This window comes from Stenella coeruleoalba (assembly GCF_951394435.1).
Source record: "Stenella coeruleoalba genome assembly, chromosome: 17".
In the NCBI taxonomy this organism is placed as follows: Eukaryota; Metazoa; Chordata; class Mammalia; order Artiodactyla; family Delphinidae; genus Stenella; species Stenella coeruleoalba.
In genome coordinates this window covers 53,263,678-53,277,124 of record NC_137163.1, presented here as the reverse complement: position 1 = coordinate 53,277,124, position 13,447 = coordinate 53,263,678, and the positions used below count along the sequence as shown (strand labels likewise).

The window sequence follows — 13,447 nt, the reverse complement described above, 5'->3', positions numbered from 1 at the left end:
TATGATGTCACATAATAACTATGGGTTGATGACATGACTCCTAAACCTGTATTTCCCCAGATGTTCTCCCTGAGTTCCAGGCCTACATTTCCACATCTGCCTCCAGCATATCTTCTGCAACATATCCCAACATGACTCATTAATATATAACTGCTAAACAACTTATTCCCCAGCCTGGACTCCCTGTATCTGATGTAGTTAGTTATTTATCTAATTCTCTCCACACCCCTAAGAGTTAGGTCTATTGTTACCTTCATTTTGTAGATGAGATCATTGAGGCGCAAGGAAAAGCTCCTCAGTTTTCCAAGGCTGTGCAGCCAGAAGGTGGTAGTGTCAGGACCAGAATCTGGCAGTCTGATTCTGGAAGCTGTATTCTCAGCCCTTTGGTACATCCATCTTAAATGTAGGTCACATGTGGGTTATCATTCCTAAAGAGAATAGATCAGATAGTAGTGTTGCTGCTCCATAATTTTAACTACAAAATCCTATAAATATAGTAGGGGATCATAGTTATGTCACTTTGGATTCATAAAAAAACACTAGTTTTGCAAAAACAAGGTAGTTGAAGTCATTTCTGCCAAAACCCAGTATATGCCAAGGCACAGGAATGTGAGGAAGCAGGATGTCACTTGACGGTGAGAAGTTGGCTCAGCTTGGTTGGAGCATAGAATCTGTAGGCTGAAGTGGTAGCAGATAAAAGACTGGTAAGGTACCCTAGAACCAGATATTGAATGAACTTTTAGTTATATTAAAGGGTTTATTCTGTAGGCAAATAACGGAAGTAGGGGTGGGAGAGCAAGGCAGGGAAAGTTCATCTGACAAAATATTACCAAGAGCCTCTTATGAAGTAGACATGATTCTAAGTATTTGAATTACAGTGAGTTCTTACCTTCAAGGATTATACAGTCTTAATGGGGAGCCTGGAAAATATGCTTCCAATTTTTAATACATCATGATTGAGTGTTACAGGGGCCTATTATGGGGACAGTTATGAAGCACTCCTAACCAACCTATGGTGCCTTATAAGGAATATTTCCTAGAAGCACTCAGATATTTGTAATGAAGGGAATTACATGATCACATTTGTATTGTAGAAAGATAGTTCTGCTAGTAGATATGGCTATTCCAAAGAAATACTGAAGAAGGAAGGTCACAGAGGATATTATTCTAATAGCCCACATAAAAGTTGATGACCACTTGAACTAATAATAATAGGGACGGAAGATAATAATAATAGGGATAATAGGGACGGAAGATAATAATAGGGACGGAAGAACAGAATGAAGAGGACTTTTGGCAATAGAAACAACAGAACTAGGAGAATCTACTGAAAGTGAGTGTCGCTAGAAAGGAGTTAATGAGAAAGATTCTAATCTTTCTAGTTTGATTATCTGGATGGCTGATTATGCCATTCAGTTAGGGATAAAGAGGAGCAGAATGAGAGAAGATGATTAATTTCATTTGGGGCATGTTAAGTTAAAGGCACCTATAATTGGAGTTGTATGGTGAATGGATATAGCCATGCATAAACAAATTGTGTGATGCTGCAGACTTAAGTTTGTGAATATCCATCATTTGAAGACATTTGAAATCAAATACGATTTCTCAGTAGAACACAGAATGTATAAAGAGAGGAAATGCCATAAGGCACGTGCAAACAAAATGAAAAAAACAAAATAAATAAACAGATGTGAGGCAGCACACCATGCAAGACATGACCACAAGAACTTTGGAGCCAGATTGCCTAAGTTCAGATCCTACTTCAACCATTCTTCAGCTGTGTAACCTTGTGCAAGATAGTTAGCGTCTTTGGGTATCAGTTTCCTCCTCTGCAAAATGAGATCTACCTCAGAAGTATCATGATGTTTAAATAAGTCAATGTTTATAAAGCACTTTGAGTAATGTCTGATCCTTAGTAAATTTGGTTTAGTTTTTTGTTCTTGTTAAATATAAAGTATAATAAGTCTTTTAGCCGCAAATATTGATCTTCATTTCTCATTTTATTTTATTTCTCTACTGTGTCTTATTTTTCTAAAGGCTGTGATTTGTTTACCTTATTCTACTCTTAATTCTAGTGGGTCTTAAATGAGGAGTTATTAAATTCACTACCTATTTCATGTTAAAAGAAAATCCCAGGAAAGATAAAATCAATCATTTTCTTCGCAGAACAATTACCTTATAAAAAAACTCAGAGAAGTTCCCTCTGGGCATATCACAATGTAATCACCTGTTTCTAAGGATCAAACTGATAAACAATTTTCTCCAAAAGGATGTTTTTCCTAGTAGTTTTCTTCTTTTACATTTTTTTCACTTTTCAGAATGAAAATTACAAAAATGAGCTTTTTGTATATTCAAGCAGTTTCAGCCCTTAGAGTTAACTACCTTTCTTTGGCATAGTCGTGGCCATAAAGGTCCCCTCTGTGGGGACCAAGATTTCCTGCTCCATGTCACCACTGAAAATGCTTGTCTTCATGACTTACAGTGACTAGTTCACAATAACCTTGCCTTTCTGCTCAATTCATAGAGCATCAGCAGACATCTCCCTCCTGGGCCCATTGGAAAGCTTAACAAAGAACTGTCAGGAGCTTCTTATCCAAGCAGAGAGGCAAGTTTAACATTCTTACCAATCTTAATAAACTCTAAGTTAACTTTTTAACAAGGACTATTGTCTTGAGACTATAGCATAGTGATGGAGATAATAAGTAATAGAAGTTTAGAGACAGGATTGTCCCTATAAGATGAAGGTGTCAGGAATGGCTTTTTAAGTTAGATAAACTCAAAAGGTAAATAGAATTTGATAGGGAAAAGAAGGAATAAAACAATATTCCAGTATAGAAACAAAATTTAAAGACACCAAAGCAAAGCTAAACCAGATTTGTTTGGGCTATATATAGACAAATTTCCTGGAATAAAGTAGTTAGTAATAGAAGTGATAAAGAATAATGTGGAAAGTTGGTGTGAGGCACGTTTGCGAAGAGCTTTCAAATGACAGCTGAAAAGTTTGGGCATCATTCTGTAGTTATTGAAATCATCAAGAAAGGTGGTGACATGAAAACAGCATTTAGGGGAATTAATCTGTCAGTAGGGTCAGAGACTGAATTGGTGATGTAGAGAAGGAATTCAAATTATTCTGAACTTTGAAGTCTGGGAGAATATCTTGATAGGTAGCAAAATAAAGAGTGCCACTTTTGAGAAATTGTTTCCAACTCCTTCCCACAATATAATCATATTTCAAGTGATGGAACACTTTTTTTCTGTAAAGATCATATAGTAAATATTTTAAGTTTGTGGACATTCAGTCCCTGTTACAATGACTCAACTTACTACTGTAGCACAAAAACAGTCTTAAACAATATATAAATGAGTGAGTATGACTGTGTCCCAATGAACTTTATTTATGGACACTGAAATTTGAATTGCATATAATTTTCATGACTCATAAAATATTCTTCTTTTGATATTTTCCAAACATTAAAAAATGTAAAAAACGCTCTTAGCTTCAGGTTGTGTAAAATCAGGTGGTGAGCAGGATTTGGCCTATAGACTGGAGTTTGCAAACCCCTGGTTTATAGAACATCAGTCAGAACTCTATCCAACATCATTTTAAAAACTTTGGATTCTCTTCTGAGATCTTATATTGAGCACTTGGAAAGAGATGGTTGAAATGGCGAGTCAAGTGGTAAAAGTCAAAGGAGACAACTAAGTAGATAGTAAGACTAACCCTATAAATCACTGGGGTCAGTGGGGCAACATATGTACCTATATGCTCCAATCCAACAGCTACTTACTTCAGAAAAAAAGGGAAAATCAATCAATAAATATTACTTCAAACACATTCTGAACTCAGCATTCTAGTAATTGCACAGGGAAAGACAAGTGGTGGGTCTTGCCTCTATTCACGTTGATTATGATGCCCGTAAGTAAAGTGGCACAAATGCAGTTTCTAAACAAGTGGTGTGGGTGGCAGCATGGAAGGAAGTTTAGTGTGAGTCCAGCGTATCAAGTTGGAGTAACTCTGAACAAAGAAATTACATTTGGAGAGACCAGTTAGGCTGGGATAGGTGACAAGAACTAGCCTGGGAACTGAGTGAAGAGAGAGATAAGAGGAACATAAAGGAAAAATTGACCAGACATTGCTAATTAAGATGTGCAGAATGAAAGGGGAGATATACATTAAATGTTTTAAATTTTGTTTACTATATTAGTCAATGCCACTAAGAAGCATGCAGAAGTGAGAGGCAAGGGGGCCAGTGTAGGCCGTGGGAAATGGAGAACTAGGCGACTGGAGGTTAGCACCTGACACAAGCAAATAACACACGTGCACTGAAGTCTGACTGATGTTAGGCTGAATTATTGGCAAACACGGGGAGAAGGTATTCTATTCATACCCTCATGTTAGCTATTTCTCAAGTGTTATTAGATGGAAAAATAAGGGAGAAGTGCTATCATCATCACGTTGATGTTCCAAATAAGTTAACCATCTTCTGCATCATGTTATATAGAATCCCCCTCATTTCTTCAAGGTAATTTCATCATTTGGCACTAGTCGTGTCTTATAAAACAAGCATATCCAAACATATTTCACTATTTATCTTCAGTATTTTTTCTCTTAGATCTGTTTACCTATCCATATCATAAATGTATGGGAAAAACAAGCACACAATATGGCCAATAATTTACATGGAGGCGGGAATAATATTGGAATTCAGGAGAAGAAAAGGTTACATAAATATATGCCTCCAACTCTTAACACCAACTATTGGTTTTCTCTGCTTCTTCCTTATATGCTGCTATTTAGAGAGTTTGCTAGGGCAGCTGCTCCCTAAAAGAGTCTCTCCCTGCTATAAATTTTCACCCAAAGAAGCAGGACATTGGGCAAAGAACCATATTGGCTCAGCCTGTAAGTGGACCAAGGCATATTTCTAATAAGCCATTTTTTATTTTTGAATTTTATTTTATTCATTTTTTTAAACAGCAGGTTATCAGTCATCCATCTTATACACATCAGTGTATACATGTCAATCCCAATCTCTCAGTTCATCACACCACCACCCCCATGCCCCGCCACTTTCCCCCCTTGGTGTCCATATGTTTGTTCTTTACATCTGTATCTAAATTTCTGCCCTACAAACCACTTCATCTATACCATTTTTCTAGGTTCCACATATATGTATTAATATGCGATATTTGTTTCCTCTTTCTGACTTATTTCACTCTGTATGACAGTCTCTAGATTCATCCATGTCTCTACAAATGACCAAATTTTGTTCCTTTTTATGGCTGAGTAATATTCCATTGTATATATGTACCACATTTTTTTAACATCTTTATTGGAGTATAATTGCTTTACAATTGTGTGTTAGTTTCTGCTTTATAACAAAGTGAATCAGTTATACATATACATATATCCCCATATCTCCTCCGTCTTGCATCTCCCGCCCTCCCACCCTACCTATCCCACCCCTCTAGGTGGTCGCAAAGCACCGAACTGATCTCCCTGTGCTATGTGGCTGCTTCCCACTAGCTATCTATTTTACGTTTGGTAGTTTATATATGTCCATGCCACTCTGTCACTTTGTCCCAGCTTACCCTTCCCCCTCCCCGTATCCTCAAGTCCATTCTCTAGTAGGTCTGTGTCTTTATTCCCATCTTGCCCCTAGGTTCTTCTGATCATCTTTTTTTCTTTTTTCTTTAGATTCCATATATATGTGTTAACATATGGTATTTGTTTTTCTCTTTCTGACTTACTTCACTCTGTATGACAGACTCTAGGTCCATCCACCTCACTACAAATAACTCAGTTTCGTTCCTTTTTATGGCTGAGTAATATTCCATTGTATATATGTACCACATCTTCTTTACCCATTTGTCTGTCGATGGGCATATAGGTTGGTTCCATGACCTGGCTATTGTAAATAGTGCTGCAGTGAGTATTGGGGTGTACGTGTCTTTTTGAATTATGGTTTTCTCTGGGTAAATGCCCAGAAGTTGGATTGCTGGGTCATATGGTAATTCTATTTTTAGTTTTTTAAGCAACCTCCATACTGTTCTCCATTGTGGCTGTATCAATTTACATTCACACCAACAGTGCAAGAGGGTTCCCTTTCTCCATACCCTCTCCAGCATTTGTTGTTTATAGATATTCGGATGATGGCCATTCTAACTGGTATGAGATGATACCTCACTGTAGTTTTGTTTTTCATTTCTCTAATAATTAGTGATGTTGAGCAGCTTTTCATGTGCTTCTTGGCCATCTGTATGTCTTCTTTGGAGATATGTCTATTTAGGTCTTCTGCTCATTTTTGGATTGGACTGTTTGTTTTTTTTAATATTGAGCTACATGAGCTCTTTATATATTTTGGAGATTAATCTTTTGCCTGTTGATTCGTTTGCAAATATTTTCTCCCATTTTGAAGGTTGTCTTTTTGTCTTGTTTGTAGTTTCCTTTGTTTGCAAAAGCTTTTAAGTTTCATTAGGTCCCATTTGTTTATTTTTGTTTTTATTTCCACTTCTCTAGGAAGTGGTCAAAAAGGATCTTGCTGTGAATTATGTCAAAGAGTATTCTGCCCATGTTTTCCTCTATGAATTTTATAGTGTCTGGCCTTATATTTAGGTCTTTAATCCATTTTGAGTTTACTTTTGTGTATGGTGTTAGGGAGTGATCTAATTTCATTCTTTTACATGTAGCTGTCCACTTTCCCCAGCACCACTTATTGAAGAGACTGTCTTTTCTCCATGGTATATCCTTGCCTCCTTTGTCATAGATTAGTTGACCATAGGTGTGTGGGTTTATCTCTCTGCTTTCTATCCTGTTCTGTTGAACTATATTTCTGTTTTTGTGTCAGTACCACATTGTCTTTATTACTGTAGCTTTGTAGTATAGTCTGAAGTCAGGGAGTCCGATTCCTCCAATTCCGTCTTTTTCACTCAAGACTGTTTTGGCTATTCAAGGTCTTTTGTGTCTCCATACCATTTTTAAGATTTTTGTTATAGTTGTGTGAAAAATGCCATTGGTAATTTGATAGGGATTGCATTGAATCTGCATATTGCATTGGGTAGTATAGTCATTTTCACAATATTGATTCTTTCAATCCAAGAATATGGTGTATCTCTCCATCGGTTGGTATCATCTTTAATTTCTTTCAACAGTGTCTTGTAGTTTTCTGCCTACAGGTCTTGTCTCCCTATGTAGGTTTCTTCCTAGGTACTTTATTCTTTTTGTTGCAATGGTAAATTGGAGTGTTTCCTTAATTTCTCTTTCAGATTTTTCATCATTAGTGTATAGGAATGCAAGAGATTTCTGTGCATTAATTTTGTATCCTGCAACTACCAAATTTATTGCTTAGCTCTAGGAGTTTTCTGGTGGCATCTTTAGGATTCCCTATGTATAATATCATGTCATCTGCAAACAGTGACAGTTTTACTTCTTTTCCAATTTGGGTTCCTTTTATTTCTTTATATTCTCTGATTGCCAGGGCTAGGACTTCCAAAACTAAGTTGAATAATAGTGGTGAGAGTGGACATTCTTGTCTTGTTCCTGATCCTAGTGGAAATGATTTCAGTTTTTCACCATTGAGAATGATGTTTGCTGTGGGTTTGTCATATTTGGCCTTTATTATGTTGAGGTAGGTTCCCTCTATGCCCACTTTCTGGAGAGTTTTTATCATAAATGGGTGTTGAAATTTGTTAAAAGATTTCTCTGCATCTATTGAGTTTATCATATTATTTTTATACTTCAACTTGTTAATATGGTGTATTACATTGATTAATTTGTGTATATTGAAGAATCCTTCCATCCTTGGGATGAATCCCACTTGATCATGGTGTATGATCCTTTTATTGTGCTGTTGGATTCTGTTTGCTAGTATTTTGTTGAGGATTTTTGATTCTATATTCATCAGTGATATTGGTCTCTACTTTTCTTTTCTTTAGTATCTTTGTCTGGTTTTGGTATCAGGGTGATGGTGGTCTCATGGAATGAGTTTGGGAGTGTTCCTTCCTCTGTAGTTTTTGGAAGAATTTGAGAAGGATGGGTGTTAGCTCTTCTCTAAATGTTTGATAGAATTCACCCGTGAAACCATCTGGTCCTGAACTTTTGTGTTTTGGAAGATTTTTAATCACAGTTTCAATTTCATTACTTGTGATTGGTCTGTTCATATTTTCTATTTCTTCCTGGTTCAGTCTACGCAGGTTATACCTTTCTAAGAATTTGTCCATTTCTTCCAGGTTGTCCATTTTATTGGCATAGTGTTTCTTGTAGTAGTCTTTTAGGATGCTTTGTATTTCTGCGGTGTCTGTTGTAACTTCTCCTTTCTCCTTTCTAAGTTTATTGATTTGAGTCCTCTCCATCTTTTTCTTGATGTGTCTGTCTAATGGTTTTTCAATTTTGTTTATCTTCTCAAAGAACCAGCTTTTAGTTTTATTGATCTTTGTTATTGTTTTCTTTGTTTCTATTTCATTTATTTCTATTCTGATATTTATGATTTCTTTCCTTCTGCTAACTATGGGTTTTGTTTGTTCTTCTTTCTCTAGTTCCTTTAGGTGTAAGGTTAGTTTGTTTATTTAAGATTTTTATTGTTTCTTGAGGTAGGATTGTATTGGTATAAACTTCCAACTTAGAACTGCTTTTGCTACATCCCATAGGCTTTGGATCATCATGTTTTCATTGTCATTTGTCTCTAGGTAATTTTTGATTTCCTCTTTGATTTCTTCAGTGATTTCTTGGTTATTTAGTAACCTATTGTTTAGCCTCCATGTGCTTGTGTTTTTCACGTTTTTTTCCCTGTAATTTATTTCTATTCTCATAGTGTTGTGGTCAGAAAAGATGCTTGATATGATTTCAATATTCTTAAATTTACTGTGGTTTGATTTGTGACCCAAGATGTGATCTATACTGGAGAATGATCCATGCGCACTTGAGAAGAATGTGTAATCTGCTGTTTTTGGATGGAATGTCCTATAAATATCAATTAAATCTATCTGGTCTATTGTGTCATTTAAAGCTTGTGTTTCCTTATTTTCTGTTTGGCTGATCTGTCCATTGGTGTAAGTGAGTTGTCAAAGTTCCCCAATATTATTGTGTTACTGTCTATTTCCTCTTTTGTAGTTGTTATCAGTTGCCTTATGTATTGAGGTGCTCCTATGTTGGTGCATATATATTTATAACTGTTATATGTTCTTGGATTGATCCCTTGATCATTATGTAGTGTCCTTCCTTGTCTCTTGTAACATTATTTTAAAGTCTATTTTATCTGACATGAGTATTACTACTCCAGCTTTCCTTTGATTTCCATTTGCATAGAATATCTTTTTCCATCCCTCACTTTCAGTCTGAACATGTCGCTAGGTTTGAAGTGGATCTCTTGTATACAACATATATATGGGTCTTGTTTTTGTATCCATTCAGCAAGCTTGTGTCTTTTGGTTGAAGCATTTAATCCATTCACATTTAAGGTAATTATCAATATGTATGTTCCTATTACCATTTTCTTAATTGTTATGGGTTTGTTTTTGTAGGTCCTTTTCTTCTCTTGTGTTTCCCACTTAGAGAAGTTCCTTTATCATTTGTTGTAGAGCTGGTTTGGTGCTGCTGAATTCTCCTAACTTTTGCTTGTCTGTAAACCTTTTGATTTCTCCATTGAATCTGAATGAGATCCTTGCCAGGTAGAGTAATCTTGGTTGTAGGTTCTTCCCTTTCATCACTTTAAGTATATCATGTCACTCCCTTCTGGCTTGTAGAGTTTTTGCTGAGAAATCATCTGTTAACCTTATGGGAGTTCCTGGGACTCTCTGGGCCTCCTGGACTTGGGTGGCTATTTCTTGTCCCATGTCAGGGAAGTTTTCAACTATAATCTCTTCAAATATTTTCTCGGGTGCTTTCTCTCTCTCTTCTCCTTCTAGGACCCCTATAATGTGAATGTTGTTGTGTTTAATGTTGTCCCAGAGGTCTCTTAGGCTGTCTTCATTTCTTTTCATTCTTTTTCTTTATTCTGTTCCACAGCAGTGAATTCCACCATTCTGTCTTCCAGGTCACTTGTCCATTCTTCTGCCTCAGTTATTCTGCTATTGATTCCTTCTAGTGTAATTTTCATTTCAGTTATTGTGTTGTTAATCTCTCTTGTTTGTTCTTTAATTCTTCTAGATCTTTGTTAAACATTTCTTGCATCTTCTCAATCTTTGCCTCCATTCTTTTTCCGAGGTCCTGTATCATCTTCACTATCATTATTCTGAATTCTTTTTCTAGATGGTTGCCTATCTCCACTTCATTTAGTTGTTTTTCTGGGGTTTTATCTTGTTCCTTCATGTGGTACATAGCCCTCTGCTTTTTCATTTTGTTTATCTTTCTGTGAATGTGGTTTTTGTTCTACAGGCTGCAGGGTTGTAGTTCTTCTTGCTTCTGCCCTCTGGTTGATGAGGTTATCCTAAGCCATATTTTATATACACAGTATGAAATAAGACAAAAAAAAGGGAGTCATTGTCTTCATTGTTTAGACTCATGTAAAAGTAAAGTCTTTTGACTTAATTCTAAGGTAGTCTCATCAGTTTTCCATGTCAAAGCATAATCAGCTGGTGCTTGGTAAATGTTTTTTGCAGAATTAAATTTCTTGCCATTTTCCTATAACTATTTATATATTAATAAAATAGTTTAAAACATGAATGCTTCTTAAAAATTTTAAACACCAAGGTTTAGATTAAAATGTCCTCAGCATTTGCCTACATTTAACCCATAATCATAAGTTTAAAAACTTACACCTACCAACTGGTCTCCTAATTATTAATTAGGAAATGTTTAGCAGTGAATCATTTCCTGATTTATTTACTTTTTGCAAAGATATAGTTAATTTATGAAATCAGAAAATTAACTGGAAGCAATCTTAGCCTATTTTATAGTAGAGAAAGTAAGACTCAGAAGGTTTTTAGTGGCTTGCTCAAGATGTCACAACTAGCCAGAGGCTTCAGGATTATAATTTTCCTTTAATATGTTAGGAGGTACAAAGAATACCTGGTTCTTTGGAGACACAGAGGAGGCAGAAGAACCTTAATCTGTCACCTGGCTTCCCCTGTCCTAAGTTGTTTTGTTGCCAATAAATGACCATGAATGGTATGCTGTTTCTCTCTTCATTACAAAATATTTACTGGAAACAAATTATTCAGTCAATATTTAACCAAATATATTATAAATTTTTCCACTACTCAACTATAAATAGATGTATTAAAAATTCTACAAATTGCTGTAAAAAAGAAAATAAGTAAATGTAGAGAGTGTAAATCAGAATTAGACTAACAATAGTATTATCTTAATTAAATGCTACGTTTCCATTCCATGTCTCTCTCATTTTATTTAGCCTCTGCATTAATCCAGCCAGAATTTGAATTAGTCCAGATTAAGTCTTAATATATTATTTGTAGCTTTTTACTAGTTCCAAATTGTGCATTTTCATCCAAACAGGTATAATAATTCTGTCAGATTCATATAAAAGCAATTTTAAGTGTACAGCAAATTGTTATATTAAAATAAGTTTTTCATATCTTTTTTCATAGACTTGAGTCAAAGGAGCCTTTCCTGTCTGTTGGGTGAGTATATGTCTAAATTTTTAAAATCTCAATTCTCTAATTGATTTTTAATTCAAATTAACAAGGTCTTCTGAGACAATATTTTCAGTCCTTTTAAGCCCATATTCAAAGTCATAACCTACCATTGATTCATCATTTCCTCAGCAATAGGGCTATCTACATTTAAAAGGCAACTAAAATGCTCTCTGGGCTGTTTTCTGATCTCAGAAATTTAACTAATGAATGCATATGAAATCCTGTATCCTATGTAAATCTAAAAAGGTACACAGTGATTATCTCATCAAGTAAAAGTGTGCTCTGATTGGTTTTAAAAATTCCTCTGAACCACAGCTTCAGTATTCCTAGTTTGTCTACTCATTTTTGTACTGTTTCCTTTCAATCTACTCTATTCAGTATTTCTTCCCCCTTTTTCTCTAAATCTGTATCCAAAATGTTTTTCTTTTTCCCTTTTCTCTCATTTCACTTTTTTTTCTCTGCTGCTCCCACTGACTGCTTCTCTGAACACAAAGCTGAAAAACTCTGAAGCAGATTAAGTAAGACTAATGCTTACCCTCTCTGATAGTATCATTCTGAGTCACAGTACATGTTCTAATAAAAATATACTGTTGACAAGAATATGCACATACTATTTTTAGCCATTTAGCTAATTAAGACTCAGCAAAGATGTTTTTACTGATATATTACATAATCCTTTGACTAACATATTAAAATGTTTTATTAAGGGACTTCTGTCTCATTATGGTTGATGTTATAAAGTATCAAAAAGCATTGGAAGATGTGACATCTAGTTTAGAAGAAATCATGATGTATTTGATAAGAAAAACACCCCCCCACACACACATAGGCAGTCATGACCAGAAACATAGGATGGGGTTAGATTTTTAAATGATGACATCAGTTTTCTTTTATTAATTTGCTTGTAGCCAGTGAATATTTCTGTCACTCATTGAAAAAAATGGTTCCCTCTGCCCTTCTACTCCTCATAAAAGCCTTTCAGAATGCCATTTGAATTACAGGAATCAAAATAATTGTTAGGGGTTCTGGGAGAGAAAAACAGTAAATGCATTTATTGGAGGACTTCATGAAAAATGAAAGGTCAAGTTGATCTGGTCCAAAAAATTCATTAGCACATACTTCTTTCTTTCATTGATCATCAGATCCTATTTTTAAAAACTTTTAAGCCTGAAGTAATCTTTTGTTTTGAGTGCATATGTGCCCTGCCTTCAAGTCCAGAGGCTGGAATAGCTTCTCTTTATGCCTCAGTGCAGTTGTTCTGCAGCATTTCCTGTTCTCTCCACTACACTGAGGTGGAATCCACTTTTTATTGCAAACCTCTATTTTACAAGGGCAGATGCTCAGTAGTCTTTGTTTTAAACTTATCAGGAATTTAGAACTCAGTATTAGAGCACTGAGAAAAACTCTCTCCAAAAGAAAGATCTATCACTCAGCAAATACTACTCAAAATGGGAAAACTGGCATGGCAGTAAGAAGATATTGCTTTACTTAGACTTGTCTTAAAATAAAGTGGGGAAACAAGCAACCCAAATAGTTCTGCTGACTGGATACTTTAATTTATAGCTAAATGTCTTCATTCTCCTGTAAGAAAATGATTTTGAATAAGATTGTCCAAAAGTATGTATGAATCTCTATCCTGACCCTGTTCAGTAAAGGGAAAGGGTGATAATGAACATAATGGACACATATGAGCCTATTAGGCAACAGATAATCTACTATAAGAACCATGATTCAAATTTGTGTCTTTAATTTTGTCACTTGCCAAAGGGAATAAATATGCATGATGTACTGTCTATGGTATCAGTTGACATGTGAGTATTTAAGGTCGAGTTTTTCTAGAGCCCTGCATATCTTATTA

The 13,447-nt window shown here is 35.4% G+C and overlaps 1 protein-coding gene across 1 annotated transcript in view; it reads left to right on the top strand.

Moving 5' to 3' along the window:
* RALYL (RALY RNA binding protein like) overlaps positions 1-13,447 on the top strand; it is a gene marked incomplete at its 5' end in the record, with an annotated part of 503,194 nt that overhangs the window by 337,015 nt on the left and 152,732 nt on the right. The window contains one exon of the mRNA XM_079901763.1: positions 11,542-11,574. Coding sequence (XP_079757889.1) covers positions 11,542-11,574 — 33 coding nt within the window. The remainder of the gene's footprint in view (positions 1-11,541; positions 11,575-13,447) is intronic.